The 20756-nt window shown below is 38.8% G+C and overlaps 2 protein-coding genes across 4 annotated transcripts in view; both read left to right on the top strand.

Moving 5' to 3' along the window:
• The window catches only part of cacnb4a (calcium channel, voltage-dependent, beta 4a subunit), a gene marked incomplete at its 3' end in the record, with an annotated part of 92772 nt that extends 91386 nt beyond the window's left edge, over nucleotides 1–1386 (top strand). For 2 of the 3 annotated variants that reach the window (XM_079563442.1, XM_079563444.1), the window contains one exon: nucleotides 1117–1386. In XM_079563442.1, coding sequence (XP_079419568.1) covers nucleotides 1117–1386 — 270 coding nt within the window. The remainder of the gene's footprint in view (nucleotides 1–1116) is intronic. The other variant, XM_079563443.1, reaches the window with a different exon arrangement.
• A 5053-nt stretch (nucleotides 1387–6439) lies between these two features.
• On the top strand, nucleotides 6440–19213 carry arl5a (ADP-ribosylation factor-like 5A). The gene is made up of 6 exons (XM_079563253.1): nucleotides 6440–6788; nucleotides 13714–13774; nucleotides 14899–15046; nucleotides 16203–16286; nucleotides 16456–16607; nucleotides 18452–19213. Exons 1-6 carry the CDS (start codon nucleotides 6743–6745, stop codon nucleotides 18498–18500), a joined length of 540 nt encoding a protein of 179 aa, XP_079419379.1. The 5' UTR covers nucleotides 6440–6742; the 3' UTR covers nucleotides 18501–19213.
• Nucleotides 19214–20756: the final 1543 nt, after the last annotated feature.

The following is a 20756-nucleotide window of genomic DNA, read 5'->3' as shown; positions in this document are numbered from 1 at the left end:
AAAATTATGTATTTCCCTTCCCCTACATGTTCCAGCCATGTCCTAATGTGTAGAATGAGCACAACTGCCTCTAAAATCCTGCACAGTCACTCAAAAAGGTGTTAATTCGGGTCCGAAGTGCCGTCATGCACGAGCTTAATATAGAAGGTGCAGTTACACTTATGACCTGAGGTGGCAGTAGTGAGTATACAATGGCTAACTTGCCTCAAGCCCCTTTCCGCCTTTTGTTATGACATCACATTATGGATGTCCCGATCAGGTTTTTTTGCCCCCGATCCCAGTCCAAGTCATTTGATTTGATTGAGAATTGCCCGATACCGAGTCCCGATCGGACCCGATTTCCGATCACATGATCGGATCGGGACATCCCTACATCACATTATGTAATAACAGTTCAAAATGTAGCACAATTTTCACTTCATTGTGTACTATAAACACATTGTGTAATAATGTGCTGCTTTGTGTATTAAATTTGGTTACTACACATTACCAAAAAGTGAGTAGCACAATGGTAAATACTTCATTCATAATTTACAATACATTTCCACAATTGCACTTAAAATTGTTAACATTAAAGGGACTATACGGTGTTTAAAATGTATTTTCCTCCCCCTACATGTTCCAGCCATGTCCTTATGTGTAGAATGAGCCCAGACCTGTTCACCACAACTGCCTCTAAAATCCTGCACTGTCACTTGGTTAATTCGGGTCCAAAGCGCCGTCTTGCATGACCTTAATATAGAAGCTGCAGTTATGCGTAAGACCTGAGGTGGCAGTAGTGAGTACAAATTGATTAACTTGCATCTAGCCCCTTTAATATGCACCTGAACACCATATTAAGAATGTGAACCATGCCTTGCTGAGATTAGGGACAAGTCAGAAATGCCAAAGGCTCAGAAAAGGCTTTGGGTTTGTTCTCTTGTTGGGTCTTAATTATTAATTGACTGAACAATAAAGGTAATCCCTACTTAGATGCTTAGAAATGATTAACAAATGATGACGAAAGCTTTGTCAATGTTGTCGAATAAGTATTTACAAATGTTTTAATTGTGTGCGGTCAGAAGCTAGTGTAAAAATGAATCTCCATAATCCTATATCAAAATGTCCTTTCTGCAGCAGGCCCAAAGAAACCGGAACAGCAACCACACGACGTCGGACCACTCCCCGGTCGAGCGCCGCAGCCTGATGCCCGCGGACGAAAACTACCACAACGAGCGCGCCCGCAAGAACCGAAACCGCCTCTCCTCCGGGTCCCAACACAGCCGGGACCACTCCCCTTTGGTGGAGGAGGACTTCCAGGACCCCTATCAGGACTCCTATAAACCCCACCGCAACCGAGGGTCGCCGGGCGGGTACAGCCAGGACGCGCCCAGGCACCGAGTTTAATCCAGACCCGTCTTCTTTCGATCGAAAAAGCTAAGGACCGCGATAGTGAAGCTTCTACACACCGATCCTGACCAGTGAAATGTGTGCAGACTTCACTAGCCCCGCCAAATGTCACGCTCTTGTCCAAAACGTGGAGCTGAGAAGTAGCGCAAGAGCGTACGCCGGACTTGGCTGGGGGTTAAAAACAGGCTTTTCGAGGCCTAAAATTCACGTGCGATGTTACTGTAGCATGCAGGAAAAAGGCTGTGATGAGGAGGTAAAAAGCACCCAGCAGCACTGAAAACGACCAATTCAGAACCAGTTTGCACGCGCCCAGGAGCTCGCAGGGAATGTCTTCGGGGCTCCGCAAGTTTGTCTTCGATGTGAGTGTGAAAATGCACTGGATGCCTGTGCCCACAAGTCCACAAGCTGTGTCCAATTGATTTTTGGATGGTTTATTTCTGTTCAGATCAACATTACTGCCCCAATAAAGATGCAAGTTTTGAGTGCGGTGTTTAGCCTGGCCAGCCATAACCATTTCTTTGATGTGCAAAGTGAAGGAGGTGTGAAATTGTGATAGTCATTCCAGCTTTTTCACTTTCTTTCCAATTCCAATCCAATGCGAAGGCTGGATTTGACATTATATAAGCCTTCACAATCAGAAATCATGAAAAAAACATAAGCAAAGATGTCATAAGTTATGGATATTTTATGCCTTTGGAGCAGCGGGAGTTTGTCTCGTTGCTGCTAGGTGTGAATTCATTCATTTTCGTAATGATTTGGAGACAGGAGTCAATAGTATCGACAGCATTCGCACATCACTGAACAGGAACCCGTCTCATTCAAATCAAATCATTCATCATCGTAGTTTACAGTGATCATTCTGTTCACATTTTACTGCGAACAGAATGATCCGATATTGTAAAATAAGTTTATTGCCACATTTTATTGGAAGGTGGTTGATATAAAACATCTTTGGCCAGTGTTGTGGCCTCCTTATTGGATGAAGGTTTCCACTAGGGTTCCCTTAAAAATTATAATTCAAGATTCAAGATTTTTTATTTGTCGAACCCTGTGAATGGTTTTCAGGAGTTCAGCTTCCCGATGGCCCTGTGTACGAAACTGTTCCTCAGCCGACTGGAACTGACCCGTAGATTCCGCAGTCTCCTCCCTGAGGGCATTACCCTGAAGAGACTGTTAGCCCTTTTCCACCAAGCTGGTGCCGGTGCTGGTTCTGGGCCAGTTCCAGTTTCAGAACCGGTTCCTTCGTTTTCCACTGAAAAAAACGCTGGCTCTTGGTTCCAAAATCTGGTGCCGGTTGGGAACCAATTAAAAGCTGGACCAAGAAACGAGCACCAGTGATGTCAGCAGCTGGGGGCGTGGCTCTCTCCTCCAACAAACAATCAATATTAGTTAGTTTGTGCTTAGAACTTCCTGGAGAAGCCAAAACAGTCTGGGGAGGAAACTGTTGTTTTGCGATATGCTCTTTAGCTAAAACAAGAGTTAGAAAGAAGAAATCAAAATGTTAACGGCTGCTGTGACAGAAACATAAACTTATTTTTCTGTATTTTATAACCAGAAGTGGGTGTAGTAAGATGTTACTATCCATTTTTGATGATGACTTCCCAAAGCGTTGCTATGACAATAGGCACAGCTCTCATTTTGGTGGAAAACCAAGTCAGTATGGAACCAACCCGGCACCAGAACCAGCTCTGAACCAGGCCAGAACCAGCACCTTGGTGGAAAAGCCCTGTGTGTGATGGGTGCGAAGGGTCCCTGGTGATTCTGACACCTTTGTGGGTGAGACGGGTGGAGTACATGTCCTTAGTAGAGGGGAGATGGACTCCACAGAACTTCTCCACTGCTCTCACGATGCACTGCAGGCTCCATCGGCAGGAGGCAGTGCTCAGGGATGGACCTGGTCAGGATGCTCTCTATATAATTCACTCTTTTCCAATAGAATTAGTCATTTTATTAACGGCTTAAAATTTAATATAATTACAAAGAGCAAAGACTACAGGCAAAATACTGATTCAAGTAAGCACATTTACACAAAAACTTATGAATTTCCTTTCAAAATCAATGTTTTTCATTGTTCTTGTTTTGCAGACTAGCTTTAGAGGGTATACAGATGATGGCAAAGGAAGCCAAAGCTGTACATCTATTCATCTTTTAGTTAGAAATCCTTGACTGGCTGGACCAAAATCAACCCCACAGTCTACCAAATTGCATCTTTCCATCACCAAATCTACCGTGAATCGAACCTCGTGTCGTTTGGTTTGGGTGGCCAGGCTGACAAATAATTGATCAGGACACCGATTAAAAATGCCAACAAAGACCTAAACCCGTTACGAAGCTGTTAGTTATCCTCAGGACCAGGGATGTAGCATTGATGCACTTATTATTAGAAAGGATGGAGCCTGACTCTTTATGTTACTATAAATACTTTGTGTGTTTGTGTTTTTGTTTTATAAATTATGGATTATTTCTCTGCGTTGATATACTACTGTCACATGGGGCCTCATTAGTGCCATGGCTTTACATACGGTGGAGCATTCAAGGTTTCATTTCAGGAGGGTTTTGTCCCCAATACCAGTTCTTGGACTAGTAATGCAAATTTACTTCAGCTTTACATAGGATTCTTTGCATTGACTTGTAGATAACTGGTATCTGGACACCCCTGTCTGTAAATTACATAAGTATAAAATAAAAAATAAAAGCATTTCTCTTATTGAATCAACATATTTTCCATGGGAGTCATTATGTTTTCTTTTTTCATGTTCTGTTTTGAATATCATATCATTTCTGTGAATTTACACTTGCAGGATTATGTTGAATATCATCTTTCACTGGAAAAAAATAAGCTTTTTTTATATTTAATCATAAGACTTTTCTTGTATGCTGCCAGCTACTGCAGAAAAATGAATATGTATTTATGTTTTACTGACACATCCATGTATCTTGTGATTTAAAATGCCAGAGACTCTTAACAGAAGGACACTAGCCTTCTCTTTTATCTGCCATCTTCTACCGTAGCTTTTCTTGTTGATGTTTTGAAGTCTGGAGCATAAGAAACCACTGGAGGTCTGAAAACTGCCTGTGAGAGAATGATGCACTGAAAATATGTTTGTGTGCCATGTCTTTTACAATAATGAAGAAATAAACTGCCCTTATGCTGTCACAAGAGTCGAATCCTTACTTTTAATAGGCCACACCACATTTTTTCACACAACATTATGGGATTCTTCAGTCTTTAGTCTCTGTTTTACAGTTTAGGTTCAGTGGTCATTCCTGGAACCGCCACCTCAACATGGTGGAGGTGTTTGAGCTCCCAAATGATCCTGGAAGCTATGTTGTCGGGGTATTTGTGCTCCTGGTAGGGTGGCATACATGGCAACAGGTCCTAGTTGACGGGTCAGACAAAGAGCGGTTCAGAAGCCCCTTATTAGAGCCCAGCAGGTCCTTCTGTGGACCTACCACCTGCAGGAGGAGCCATAGGGGGCTGGTGCAATGTGATTTGGGCAGCTCGAAGTGGAAGAAGATGGATGGATGGCGGTTCAGTGGTAAAAGTAGTTATTTAAAACACTGAGGAAGACGGTTTCTCTTAGTGTCCAATATAACAAAAATAGAAAGGGTGCTTTTGACAAAAAAGAGATTACAACAACTCCAGGCACTCTAATAATTTTGAGCAGCAATGAGGAAGTGACTTAAAGGCCTTTATTATAATGGGCAAGCCAACATATTTGGACCATAGGCCTTCATCAAGGCTAGTATAAGAATGAAAACACGTAGCACAGTTTGAGCACTGTTGCGCAGGTCAGATGTATTCCTCCAATCCACTTTTAAAGTGGACTAAACTATATGTCACTGGAGGTTCACCATACGCCCATGTCACAAAAGAGGGCCATGAGTATTTTCTCAGGATAGAGAGCAAAATGTTGGCATCTCCCCAAAAAAGTAAATACATTCAAACCAAAAATATTACTTTTGATATATACAAATTTCCTCAAACTATCACTACGTAACAATTATATTAATCCATCAAATAATGAAAAGCTAGCTGAAAAAGTTAAACAAAATAAACATTTGTCTTGTTTACTTTAATCATTATAGTGTTATACTACGACTGCTCAGCCCTAGGTCCTGGCATATGTTGATCTAATCTGGAGCACATAAGACTGATGGCTCTGTCACATAAGTTGTGTGGGATATTTGAAATGAGGCGGACACAGTCAGAGTTACACCTGTTGCTTTTTGTCTTGCCTGCAGACAGACAGGTTCTGATGTGACCGGTTAAACAGCTCCAGATTATAGCGAAACTGCAGGAAGAACAAGATATTTATGATTCCTCCCTTTTAAGATATCATTAGCTTGAATATTTTGAAATGCAAGTTTTTGAAGGTATGTTTAATCAATAGGCTTAAACAAGTCAATAAAATATATTTGTAAATTGATCCCTTTCATTTTTTTGAAGGCTGTATTTTATGGATACAGCACACAGTATTTGTGTTTACATAATCTTTCATTCTACAAAATGTGGACTCGTTTCTCCCCTGTAGTACATTTTAAGTCTGTCAGTGATAAAAACTTCATTAACAAAACTTAACTATTTCTATTGGTCACACAAGTCTTTTTTTTTTTTTTTTTATAGGATTCTTGTTCTGTCTTGGTTTAGTCCCTGTTTTGTATTTACAGTTCAGTTAGTTCAAAACACCGAGGATGGCTGGTTGCCCTTAGTGTTCTAATATAACTCAAATAGTAAAGGATTAAATGTCTCAAAATAAATAAATAAATACATATAACAACACAAATCCAGACACTCCAATGAATATGGAGTGCCTGGAATGCCTTGAAGTAAAATAATGATAATAATGATACTTTTCAACTTGATGGTTTTGTTGTTCTAATTTTATTGTTTTTTTTTAAATTTACATTTACATTTACTTGATGTATTAACTGGGTCACTACTTCAGTTAAAGTAGCAAAATTACTGTCTAATAAGTAAATATTATTTGTTCTTCTCCACGCTGGACTGGACATCAGTTTAATGGCTTGTCCACACTGCGCATGCGCGAGTTTGACAGCTAACTAGCGAAGCTGCCTTCATGACTTCCCACAGCCAGCCCTAACCTGGCCCTTTTCCACTTACATTTTCGCTTTAATTCGCCGTAACAAGACCAACCCGACAGCCTTCTATCTTCCCAGTGTACTTTAGACCCAAGTCCCGTTTTATCCCAGCGAGAATGGCGTTTGAAGATAAAATAATCAACATCTGGTGGGACTGTGTCTAGTTAGCTTGCTAGCTAAAGTTGTTAGCATTGGAGAGTTGAAATCAGGATTTTCTCAAACTGGCATCGGATTTTTGTCAAAGTCAGCCATGGGGATACTGTTTACGAAACTATGGAGGCTTTTTAACCACCAAGGTAAGGGTTTTATGACGATTTTACTCGTAGAAATGTTCTGTCAAATGGTCTCGGTCGTTCGCAAAGGCCCGATGAAAAAAAATCAACTCTCTTTGGACAATTTATCCAACATTTCAATACATTGTGAGTGATGTGAGCTGCGAATGCGTACTGTTTAACTGCACACGTCTTTAACTGTGTATTTGATTTACTAGCGTGTTATCTATAGAGTAAGTGGCTTGATTTACGAGCCAAACTAGGTCTGTAAAATAACATGTAATATTAAATAGTCGCACTAATAATGTTACGGATAACATTGGATTTACGAGGACAATGCCTGTACGTTTTAGTGGAAGTATATCAATAATCTTCACAACTACACCACTAATGAAAGTCTCACAAAGCTGTGGAACAATCATTAAAATTGCATAAAGGTGGAAAAAGATGGATTTTTTGTAGCATTGTAATGTTAAATATACAGAATCAACGATATTCAGCCTGTAAGAAACTAAAAAGTCCAAAGATTGTGTAATAGATGAATCTACTCTCAACATTTTAGTTTCACTTGACGTCTCCAGCCTGACATCCATGCCATATATCACAATAAAATCATTATAGTAAGTAGACGATGCAGCATTTAGTGTTGTTTTCCTTCACTTATGATCGTGCCCCTTGGCTGTGTCTGATGCCCATCTTGTGAACTTCCAGAAACATTGCATATCTTTCACTTGACAGAGTTATATAGCCATGATATGCAACTGTGTTATTATGTAAGAAGACTTTGTGTCCTTCTTGTATTATTTATGCTTCTCGGGTCTAGTGTCAAGCGGAAACTGTCTTTTCAACCTACAGGGTGTTATGGCACAAAATGCAGCAGTATTAATCAGTTGTTGAAGTCATCGTACGAGAAAAGGTTTTATGACTGTTTTATTGTTGACAGTAAACGTAGCTTTCTTCCTTCACTTACAGTTACCATGGAGATCCGCCATCTTTGCAGCTGCTAGCATACATTTCCATTGATAAACATTAGCTTAAAACAGTATAAAAAGTGGAGAAAATAGCCGTGGAACAGCTCCGTTAGCTGCTGAGTTACTGCTGGGTAATGCATCTAACACACTGTAGTGTCCAAGTGTTTTAATGTGAACAATAACTCCAGTATTTTAACGTTTAAAATCTCCATTAATTTACAATTGCTGCTAATCCCATAATGCTTAGCGATATGACATCACATTCCCGAACTCCATAGGTTGTGTCACGGGAATGTGACTCCAAGAAAGTTCTTTTCTTGAACATAACATCCAAGCAGAAAATTCACATATATGTGTAGCCTCATCGTTTACAGTTGGGGATTGGATGCACAAATTAACCTTTATTGTGGCAGTAAATCCTTTCAACTGACAGCAATCATGTTGGTCGTGTAATTGAATAAGTAACATTTCACCTTGATTTATTATCGCTGACACAAAGCATGTAGTTTTATGCCCTTTTTGTGTAATGTGGACACAATAGGGTCATTAACAACAGAAAGATTCAGATTCAGAAAACTGTATTTATCCCAGGAGGACAATTTGCAGCTGCCGCTTTTTAAGAATAAAAACATACAAATCCGTAACATGTCAATCAACAACCAAACAAGAACATAGTAGTTATCTGTCAGTGCTCATAGACAAAACCATGTACCAGGTCTTTGCAATTTGAAAGCCACATTTTTTATATAGAATTCTGGCCTGTCCATCAGCTCAATGTAAAACTATGCTTTTTTCCAATATTGTGATCATGTGACCTATTGTAGTAGTGACATAGCTTTGCCATGACGCCATCTGTCCCTGTATTTACTAAATACATTTACATACCGCACTCTCCTTTCACTTGACCTTTGTATTATTCATGTTCCCAGGCTTTAGCTGATACCCGCTTTGTGAGCTTGTAAAGGAAAACCCACCGTGTAACTGGAGACACTGCTGTTTTAGCTCTGCGCACTCTGGTCTGTGCTGTAGTCGTAGGTGTAGGTGCTGAAAGATTTGGAGTGGAAAAGGTCATTTCCATTATTACAAGTAAATTTACAGTTTTATTTCCACAAAAAGTAATGCGTTCCAGAGCAGGTTTGTAGAATTTTAGTACAAGGCCAGAAAGTTTTACACACAGATCTTACCCCACAGAGACACAAAGATATGTAGTTCTCTGCCGCAGAGGACATTATGACCCAAATAACTGTAGCCTGGCTTTGGGTCTTGCAGAGTGTTGGCCAGCAGAGTAAGCAGCAGGTTTAATTTGATTGTTCAGAATCAGTAGACGGCTTCGTAGAAGTAGTTTGAACCAGTTTTCCTGGTCATGGTTAGCTAATTGTAAAGGCTGCAGTTTTTTATGCTGCCTTTATTTGCTCTGAGAACGATGGTCTTTTGGAGTGAAATGGAAATTATAAGTGCTTTGGATTCAAGTGCTTTTGTGGTCGTAGTAAAATGTACTACATACATTATCTGGAATACAATAAACATGCAAATTCACCAGAAAATGGTCTTCTGATAGCTGATGCTTTGCTGAAATTCTTGTTTTTATATTATGCTAAGTAGAAAGAGCCACAACATTAAACTATGTAAATAGTGGGCTTCAAAAGAATCCAGAGTAATAATAATGGCTTACACTTGTATTGCACTTACAAGCCTGTTTCTCAAAGCATTACACTGTAAATTTAGTCATTATTCATTCACTCCATGGTAAGCTACTACTGTAGCCACAGCTGCCCTTGGTTAGACTGATGGAAGTGAGGCTACTGGTCTGTGCCGTCTGCCCCTCCGACCACCACCAACACACTGCATTCATTTTGGCCTATTGAACATGTTTTTACTGGTATGGGATACATACACAAACACGGGGGGAACATGCAAACTCCACACAGAAAGGTCCCGTCCGGCCAGGGATTGAACCTTCTAGTTGTGAAGCACAACCGTGCATCAGCTAAAATTACCAATAAGCATAAAAACATATTGCTGCTCTCCTCTGTGCCTTCTTGAAAGATCACAGGTTTTCTCATCTCATAAACTTAAAAAAGTTATTTCCCAGTTTTCCACAAGAAATGACGAATGGTATTTACCATCATTTTGATGCCACAAGGATACGGGAAACAACAAATAAACCTGTAACCCTGTAGTTTGTACCTCGACAAACATGTCTCTAGTGAATACTCCTAGACTTGTTCGAAATATGCATCCCGAACTGAATCCTGAAGCATTTATATAATTTGATTTCTCCAAAACAGTCCAGCCGTTGTTGTAATTGTAGTGGTGGTAGTAGTAGTAGTAGTAGTAGTGGCAGCAGTAGTAGTAGCAGTAAAAGTAGGCTAAGTAACATTACACACTCCTCTTTCAGGTGAGGCCACATCAGCATAAAGCACCTGAGGCTCTTGCTGTGAGTCAGTCCACAGCAGCTGAGTCGTGTTTTTGTGTTTATGCGTAATGTGAACAAACAGTAACGCCAATGCTAGTGCTGCTGCTGCTGCTGTTGTGGAAAGTCGTGAAACTGAAACGTGTGGCCACAGTTTCAAAGTACATTCCACAGGTCAGTGATGAGTCAGGAAGATTTCTACGTCTGTGATTGTGTTGTAAAATGTAGATAGATGCATTTGTTGTGGATTACAGCGGACTAGGACTCCACTGTTGAGTTGAAAATGCAACTTTTTTTGTGTCAAGTTTTAGTCAAAGAATTCTTTCAGGTTTTGATCAAGGAAAACGCAATTGAAACACATTTGGTTAACTTTACATATATCATTTTATTAAAGATCTCTTCCTGGAACATTGGATTTTCTGTATTTTACATTTCATTTGTATTATCTGGACATTTTAGTCATAGTTTTAGTCATCGTGGACCTCTGTGAAGTTAGTTTCTCTCAGCAAAAGTGACTAAAATTATGATGAAATAAATAATTGATGAGAGACTGTAATTACTCAAGCAGCACAATATCTATAGCAACCAGCAAAACATCCTTTCTCTGTCAAACCCTCAAGCTCAGACCTCAGAAAAACATGTAATATTCTAGTAGCAGCTCATATTTCAGTCAAATGTTACCATGTCACAATAAAGTCTTTATCCAAAGTCTCTCAGCCGCACATTAGAATTGTCATTTATAAAGAGGAATAGGGCGTGAGTAGTTTTTCCAGGTAGAATGTAAGTCCAGTTATATTTAGCTCTTACCCATTGTTGTGTGAAAGGCTCCCAAGGCAAAATAGAAGCTAATACGAACACATTTGAAGATATTTTTTTCCAAAGTAATGTTCACTATTCTCTATTTGTCCCATATCTGGACATATATTATTCATATTTGGTGCGTAGCAGCAGTAGGGCTGGGCGATGTATCGATATATTTGTAATGAGATATGGAATTAGACCATATCGCATATATCGGGATATTTCAAATTCAGATAAGCTTTTAAGTTAAAGGGACTAGACGGAGTTTAAAATGTTATAACCATGCGCACGGTAGCGCATAATTTAGTTTTAGTCCAATTTTAGTCGTCAAAAATATCACTTTTACTAAAATTAAGACTAAATATTTTAGTCAACGAAATTAACACTGGTTTATGTTTACATCTTATGGTGAGTTTTCAATAAAACTACTCTACTGGCTTTGACTTAACATCTCATTTCACAGATCTCACTTTGCGGAAAAAATATCACGATATATATGGTATATCGACATTCAACCTTAATATATCGGGATATGAGTTTTGGTCCATGTCTCCCAGCCCTAAGAAGCAGTCAGGAGCGTTACTTTCTGACATGTTTATCCCAGCACTCACTCACTCACTTTACATTGTCCCAGGAGATTTCAAGCCTTTTAACCTCTGCCTCCTCCCACAGCTGTGCTACTACATTTACTCCTAATGCTAATGCTCCCAGCCACTACTACAACTCTATCTTCTACTACTGACTCCCATTAATTGTTTTTAGTTTCTCTCACAAACAGAATGTTATTTATGGCTTTTTTTCCCGAGGAAGCACAATGCCAGATTTCGAGACTTGAGGCAGTAATCTAATTCTTTGATGATAGGTTTGTATTTTACTCTCCGTCTCTACGACTATTACAGCATCAGCCAAGTGCCAGATCAAGCTAAACTAGTTTGATTAGAATAGAAGTGGGCAATATTCTCTACCAGAGGATTTTGAATTCAGGGTTTTTGAAAAGCATTTTAAGATCCACGCTTGCATTCTTGAAACAAAGGCCGGAAATGCCACAGCTGCAGTTGTTTTTATCACGGCGATCTAAAGGCGAGCGTTGTCACAGTCGTTGCGTCGGCACCTGTGGCGTCATTTCTTGGCAACATGTTTTCACTTCCTCAGTGCTGCTTGTTGTCACTGCACTTTGTATTGTCTTATTTGTTTCCTGCTGGTAAATGGTGATACTCAAATAACTCTATAAAGCTACATATTATTAGAGTGTAAGATTGCAAAAACTTTAATAATGAGTGTAATGTTCTGAGTTGCCATTTATTTTTTGCCAATATTCACATGGTATGCATTTTTATGTTCTCCCTGTAATGGTTTTCCATTCACAAAACCATCCTCGCAGTCCGTGTTTGTTTTGAGTGACTGATTTAAACTAAAGTAAACTCATCACTAGAGTTAGTCATGTGATCGTCACAGTGACACAAGCCTTGAGTCTGCTGAAGTCACATGACCCCAGATCAGGTCAGTGTGATGTGACTGTGGGATTACTCACACTCAATCAAAATCTAAATTTATATTTTATATATTAGGAACCAAAAAAGTAGTACCAGTGTCATAAACCAACCATTAAAATAATAGAATTAAATATGAGGTAAAATAGCTGCAGGCTACAGTTAGACACATTCATACGTTACTCTGGAATCTAGGCTTTATTTTTACAATTATTGATGATCATTGACTTGAGACGGTGCATGAATATTATAGTCTTTTATATAAATAGAGAAGAGGATTTCGCACTTCAAATACTTGGGTCAGGTGCGTAGGAGACGTGTGAGCAACCCATGGTACATCTGAGTCATGACTGAGTCATTTTCCTGATGAAGGCCAAAGTGCCAAAACGATGTCTTAATGTATATTTATTTATATGTATATTTTTTTATTCTTATTATAATAATAATAATTATTATTATTGTATTTGATTTTTTTTAGCAAGTTTTGGCAGTGGATGGGAATTTTCCTGATCAAGTCTTTTATTTAAACAAAATTGTAACCAAGCTTAACTGACGCTACTTGAGGACATTTTGGTGAAGCCGTGCCTGGGGCTGCGCAAAAAGAAATGTATTTTATTAAAAAATCGATTTCTACTTTTTATATTTTAGTATCAATAATTTGGATTTTTAAAAATCTTTGTTACAAACTGCACAGTGACTTTTCAATTTTTTCTTTACAATGATTACCATTTTCTAAGGTTTGTTGATGCGCTTAAACTGAATACATATTACAGTCTGCAGTTATTTTTGTTTTAAATTAATTAATTTATTTGATCAGGGACAATGCACAAAAGACAGTCTAAAAAAGAAAGGTTGACGTTTCTTTCATATCTACTGTGTTTCCTCTGAGGGTGTTGCAGATTTTTGTGATTTGCGAACTAAAACTCATTCAAATGGACAATGTAAACTAAAAGCAAAAAAAAAAAAAAAAAGCTCTAAAACAAACCTCACATGTTTTCACTTACTCCGAAATATAATTAACTTCAAACATGTGTTCAACCACTGATCTCCACAAGTGAAACTGCACCTTTTCTCCTTTTCTCTCGCTGTAATAAAAGTTCACTGCATCATGAAGAGCAGAACAATGAGCCTTTCCAGTAAAATAGAAAATGGTGCTCGAAAGTCCCATTCCCTTTCCCTAAACGCTTCCGTCGTCCGCACTGTCACCTTAGGGCAGTCCGATTGATGGATGTCTGTTAATTCTGTGTCCTCTTTGTTTCTTTATGGTCTTACAGAGCACAAAGTCATCATTGTGGGGCTGGACAACGCCGGCAAGACCACGATCCTGTACCAGTTGTAAGTAAAGGGATGTTTAATGGGTTTTTCTGGTCACTTGGCTTGTTCAATGCAAAAAAAAAATCCGACATTATTTATCACTTATATTTGTTTTCATGTGCATTTCAAGTGAAGAAATGCACTTAATATAGGTTAAGGTTCTTTATTTGTCATTATACAACACTGTACACCGCTTCATTTAGATTTAAATAAACAAGAAACCACAGTCCTATTTCGGAAGGAATAGATCAGCCACAGATATACCTTATTTATAGTGCTTAAAATTGTAGTGCTGCCCCAACGGTCCTGACTGAAATCTTTATCATTATTGGCCTCTATTGACTGTGAAAGCAGTAGAGCCCTGCGACCTCATTAATATGCATGACACCAATATCAGAATAAAAAGTATCGTCCTGCAAAATATCGTGATATATCGGAAAATAAATATATTACGCTGCTAATGTGATTTAGATTTAGCAACTAAGCACTTTTCATTTTGTTAAGATAAGATTTGTGCTGCAAATGTGTCTTTTCAAAAGGAAACTGAAATCAAAAGTGCCACAAAGTTCTTCAGACATGCTATAAAGGGGCTGGATGCAAGTTTGCCATTTTATTCTCACTACTGCCAAGTCAGGTCATACGTGTAACTGCACCTTCTATATTAAGCTCGTGCATGACGGCACTTCGGACCCGAATTAACACGTTTTTGAGTGACAGTGCAGGATTTTAGAGGCAGTTGTGGTGAACAGGTCTGGGCTCATTCTACACATTAGGACATGGCTGGAACATGTAGGGGGAGGAAAATACATAATTTTAACATTTTTAAACTCCGTATAGTCCCTTTAAAGGAATAGTTTAATAATTTAAGTCAATTGAGCTAGACACTGGTTAAAAAAAGGAAAATCTCCTTACTCATCTTGATTTGTATTCAATTTTGTATGCATCAAAACAGATACAGCTTTCCCTTTATTGATGTATGATCATGGACAATATCGACCTTTTTATATTGACACATGATTCAATTGTACTCCTCCAAACCGCACTGCCCTATTGCACAAAGAGAAATACGAATACGAGTGAATCTAGTGGTGTTTAAACAGAACAGTCCCCTCTTGACATGCCTGTTTTGTTTTCTCCTCGCACAGTTCGATGAATGAGGTGGTGCACACGTCTCCCACCATCGGCAGTAACGTGGAGGAGATCGTGGTCAACAACACTCACTTCCTCATGTGGGACATCGGGGGCCAGGAGTCGCTGCGGTCCTCATGGAACACCTACTACACCAACACCGAGGTACAGCGCGTTAAGTTTTATCTATATTGTATTGGTTTGTTTGCTGCGCTCTGGGGGCGAGCAGGAGGAGGAGGGGCCGCTCACTGTGCACAGCCCGGAGGAAACACAGAAAGTATTGATATCTGCTCAAATGAATATCTAGCTTCGATACCACTGTTAGTATCGATTTAGAATAGATTTTATTTACAACCTTAGTTGAAGCACTGTATGTGTGTCATGTCCTTTTATTTTTTAAAGCATTTTTGGTAAAAGCCACAATGTTTAGACCTTTATAAACATGTTCTGAAATGCTTGTGATTAGGGCTGAAACAACTAATCGATTAACCGACAGCTAACCAATTATTGAAATAGTCGACAACTATTTTAGTAATCGATTAATTGTTTTCTGGTTCACACAGACTCAAATAGAGCAAAAATGACATGAAAATGTAGTATTTTTGATAAACACCTATTTTGTTTTTATAGTTGGGGTCTGTAGTGTTTTGTACATTGCAAATTTCATAAACATCTGTCTGTGACTCATCCAATCAGAAACAGAATTAGTGCTAAGAGCCTCCAACAAACATTCACTTTAAGTTTACTCCATTTACTCCACTTTAGCGTTATGTGATACAAAAAATGGAAAAAAATACAATTTTCAAGCGATTAATCGATTAATTGTGAAAATAAGCTTTAGTTGCAGCCCTACAAGTGATCATGCATTAGTTAAACAGTTAGTTTCCAGGTGTTAAAGCTTCTACCCCTTGAAGATAAATTGTGTATTAAAAAAGTAAAAAAAAAAGTATGAAGTCATTAAATGAATTATGGCAAAATAAGCATTAAAGAGCATTAAATCAGATTAAAACTGGCATTATTTTTTTTTCTTTAGAGACAGAACACACTCACTGACATCTCAACTATTTTTACTGCAGGCAAATGTCAAAAACACAAAATCTAATGGTCTGAAATTAATTCAGTTGCAGTTCTTTTTGTGAACAACTTCTTATTGTTCATCTTCATTCCACTGTTTGACTGAATGTTTACTAATCTCACAAAATGAAATATGCCAAGATTATATCCATTTGTGGTGTTAAAAAAGTACTGTATTTGGGTATTTGACTTGCTGCCACCTGTAGAAGCCCCGATAAAGCATTCCTGTTCTGTCTTGTATTTGTAGTTCGTAATAGTGGTGGTGGACAGCACAGACAGAGAACGCATCTCAGTTACCAAAGAGGAGCTCTACAGAATGCTTGCACATGAAGTAAGTACAGTGTCTACTTTGTCACATCTCGTGTCTTATTCCTTAATCTTATCAGTTACACTTTTCAGTTTTTTCAGTCATTTCTCTCAATATTCTATTACTCTGTGTTGTAAATTCAAATGGATTAAGCTCGAAAGTTATGATTCAGACGGGTTATTTCTCTTTCCAGGACTTGAGGAAGGCGGGTCTGCTGATATTTGCGAACAAGCAGGACGTGAAAGGATGCATGTCTGTGGCGGAAATCTCCCAAAGTCTGCAGCTCACCTCAGTCAAAGACCATCAGTGGCACATTCAGGCCTGCTGCGCGCTCACCGGGGAGGGGTCAGTGCTCCACTCTACTCAAACAGCACATTAACATTTAGTTCTACCTCCACAAACCTGGAGCGTAAGTGTAAAAGTGTAATTTAAAGGGACATGCAAAATCTACTTTGGAATCCTGTTATTTCTTGACTTAAGAAAATGTATCCTGGTTTGAGTAGGTTTGGACCATCTTGAAATAAGATTATCAAAGGAAGATGCATTACTTAGCTTAAAATAAGGGAAATTAACTAGCTCACTTGTAATAAGAAAAACAAGACTTGAAATGGAACAAATAATGTGGAAGGCAATAAAAAAAACATACTTGTTCCATTGGCAATGCTATTTTAAGAAAGAAATCTACTCAAAATCAGCATGAATTCTCTTAATTTAGGTGTTAATTCTGCATCACTGGAGAAACATTGAAACTAGAGATTCACCGATCCAGCCTTTTTGATTCCGATACCGATACTGGGGATGTGAGTATCTGCCGATATCCGATCTTAACCGATACCAAGAGACTTTCTTAAAAGTGTCTTTCTCTGAGTGAAAAAGTGAAAGGTCCTCTTTACTGCATTTTAAGGCCAATAAAGTCTTGTCATGTTACAGATTATCAGTATATCTATTAATAAACTAACTTTTTTATATCCTTGGCTACATGACAGGTTGCGTTAAGATAAACAACTCACATAAAGTCTTCTAATCATTACAACTTGTGCATTACAAATGTATTAGATCAGTCATTCTTTAACAGCATTTCATAAACTAAAATACAAAGACTTTGCCTCTCCAGCAGTGGTTATTGTATTTCATTTGGTTATTTTATTTTATTTACACTACTTTATGTATTTCTATCTTAGTTTCTGACCTAGCCTTGATCACTATTACTCACTAGCTTTAGCATGCTGTTGCTAGCGGTGGCATTTTGCGCGGCGATCAAAAATACATTTGCAGAGGTTAAATTTAACTGAGAGATTAGAGATTGAATTCTTCAGGTTCTTAGCTTCATATTCACTCAGATTTAGTTGGTGAAAATTGTGTTTTTAAAGCAGTAAGAGTCAAAACTGGTATCGGTTCAGTATCGGATGTTTGTAGCCGAAACCTAATATTGTATATTTTCCAGTAATTACTCCAATAATAAAGCCCATAACCTGTCGCTGCAACCTAGGGCTGTGCAATTAATCGAAATTTGACTACGATTTTGATTACAACACTAAACGATTACAAAATTAGCATAATCGCAAAAAATCGCTTAGAATTTGTTTTTTTGTTTTTTTTTGTCGGTTTTTTTTTTGGTCAATTTGTCAATTTTTCGCTCATGCTTTTGCCTGACATAAAAACAAATGTCGAGGCGTCAATTAATCGAGGCGTACTTGAAATCATTTGTACTTTTATGACTTTTTATGTTCAGAAAACATAAAATATCTGCATAGTGTTATGATTAATAAATAAATAAAATAAAGATAGACTTTTTTTTTAAAGGCAACAAATCGTGATTTCAATTATAACAAAAATAATCGTGATTATTATTTTTTCAATAATCGAGCAGCCCTACTGGAACCTGTTCTGTGCTCAAAGTGTGTTCATCACAGCGGCATCAATTTACTAGCATACAGAAAGGGAAAGCTTGTTCTCACTGTTTAATCATTTCCTTCTATTGCCTGCAGACGGCGCTCCAGCCAATCTGAAATCCAGACCACCTACTCTCATACTCTTTACTGTCTTGTCTTTAGCATTTACACATTTTAAAACATAAATGATCAATACTGAGGCACAAAATAGAATGTTTTAACCCTCAAATCACAACTCCAATCCTACTCTCAGCTTTGTGTCATTTATTACATTTTGTTTTCTCTTCTCTTGGCCAGATTGTGCCAGGGCCTGGAGTGGATGATGTCCCGACTACGCGTGAGATGATGAACTTTTCGCTTCTCGCCTGTGACCTTTTCGGGAGTGCGCCCCCTGCCGTTTTGCTCCAGGGCCGAGCTCGAGTCGAGGAGAAGGAATACGCAACGGTGGCGGCCATGACACCCTCCTCTCTCCTCTTTTACCTGTGAATCCGGGATGGGCCTAAACTAGAACTATGAAAAACTATTATAAATTATTTTACCTACAAACGAACTATGAACAAATGCCCATAATAAGGAAGAGGACACTGACCTTTCAAATTAAGACTTAAATTATTTAAGTTTCAGCACGGTTTTCAGGTCAAATAATGACTCTGGGACTATATTAATGGACGTTTCCCTGAGCTGTGCGTGCGCTTCGCCCGTTTGGTGGCCTTGCAGACAGTATTTCGCCGGACTCTGGCTGTGGTGTGGTTTTTATCGCCCCATTCCTCTTGTGTACAGTCCAGTATTTTACTTTAACACGGTGCCTGCAAGAAAAGATGGTCAAATAGGGTCTGAAATGCAAAAATCCTAGCATAATTTTTTTGTCTTTCAATCCCTATACAGTAATCAGTGAATAAAGTGTTTTTATCTGTGCGCAAGTGTCATTCATGACGTCTTTTCTCCTCACTAACAAATTTGTGCTTTTCTTCTCCAAACAATTTAAGCTGGCAGGATCGAACAACATTGAGCGAAGCCTGAGCAGGTCCAACAAGGATCAGCACCTCGAGCCATTTTGCTCAATACACAAGAATGTAATGTTGTTTTAGGACAGGGGTGGCCAACCCGCGGCTCTTGAGCCGCATGCGGCTCTTGGCCAATCAGAGTGCGGCTCTTTGCATGATTGGAGATGTTTAATACAATGCGGCTCTTTGCAAAATAATTGGTAAATATTTCCCATAAACTGTAACAGTCTTTGACCAAAAATCCAACCATCGTCCTACAGACCCTGTTTCCATCTCTACATGAATGAGAGTCTGTATCTCCCTCCTTTTCGAGGCGGCGTGTAAAAGGTGCCCGTGCGGCCTCACTCAAAGCGGGATGTAGTTAAACAACAGGCAGGCAGATCGTGGCACTAGGATTAGCTTCTGTGCTTTTCAGATTTCTGATCAGCTACTCTTTATTTGATGTAATTTGGCCACATATTCACAGAAAAAGATCAAAATTAGGAAATGGAAAAAAGCGGAGCTCTAACGAAGCATATGATGCGAAGCGCGACATCGTATCGCGGAAATACGCAAAGTCATGACTTTTCTTCCACACGTGACAGTAACTGTAACAGATGCAACTTAAAACAGGCTCTCAGACGTCCTCCAGAGGCTCCTGGTTAAAGTTCATGAACTTTGTGCAGCCTAGAGTGCGTTCTCTGCACAGTCCAGTCAGGACAAAGCTGCAGGCCCTGAGCGCACAGGCCAGGGGTGGATCAGAGAAGGGGGCTCAGTGGGCAGGGCCCCACATACAAACACACCCCAGCATAAAAAAAAAAAAATAATAATAATAATCTAATTCTGTCTCAGTCAGAGCTGAAAGCACAAAATGTCATTTAATATACATGTATTTCAATCTTGTTGAGGAGTAAAACCATTCAAACCAAACACAATTATTAAAAAAAAGAAAGAAAAAGGCATAAATTTATAGTTTATTGTGATTAAATAAAACGGTCACATTCTATTTAATCACAATAAACTACCGCCCCGGAATCTCGCTAATGGTCGGTGCCTTTGTGGCTCTTCACAGGATCAAGGTTGAAAATTTCGGCTCTTGGTCTCTGACTGGTTGGCCACCCCTGTTTTAGGAAAATGAATGCAAATCTGTGAACTTATTGTGTCTACTGCTTTTAGGGATTGTGATGGTCCGTAGCAGTAAAGTGGAAAGGGACAGAGCGTGAAGAAACTTAGGGACAACAAGAAAAGTGGCATCAGATCAGGTAAAAGTGTAGTTGATCAGGGTCTTGTCAGAGTCCTCTTGAAAAATTGGATCATATGTCTCAGAAGGTCATTTGATTAGTCTGATGAGTCTCTATTTTTAAGGTATTTGTATTGTCTTTGAAGGAGACTTCATGGAAGCAAATACATTTTCCTGAACCAACAGTGCAAGTGCAAAATAAAGTATTGTAAAAGGAATATGAATAGGTGAATGATGTTTATTTTGAACATGTGCGCAACACAATACACCTCTACAAAAACTTGAAGTATTAAAACAGTACTAAGTAACTTGTTTACCTTAATAAATCCTTTTCGTAGTCCCTCTGGGGGTAATACAAGTGTTAATTGGATGATTAGGG

Source organism: Gobius niger (assembly GCF_951799975.1).
Source record: "Gobius niger genome assembly, chromosome: 9".
NCBI classification, from domain to species: domain Eukaryota; kingdom Metazoa; phylum Chordata; class Actinopteri; order Gobiiformes; family Gobiidae; genus Gobius; species Gobius niger.
Note: the sequence above shows the minus strand (reverse complement) of the source record. Positions and strands in the feature narration are given on the sequence as shown.

Excerpts from the sequence above, each read along its gene's own strand:
- arl5a (XM_079563253.1), top strand. The coding sequence starts at position 6,743 with ATGGGGATACTGTTTACGAAACTATGGAGGCTTTTTAACCACCAAG. Across the intron at positions 13,775-14,898 it reads ACCACGATCCTGTACCAGTT|TTCGATGAATGAGGTGGTGC; the intron begins GTAAGTAAAGGG and ends CTCCTCGCACAG. Across the intron at positions 16,608-18,451 it reads TGCGCGCTCACCGGGGAGGG|ATTGTGCCAGGGCCTGGAGT; the intron begins GTCAGTGCTCCA and ends TCTCTTGGCCAG.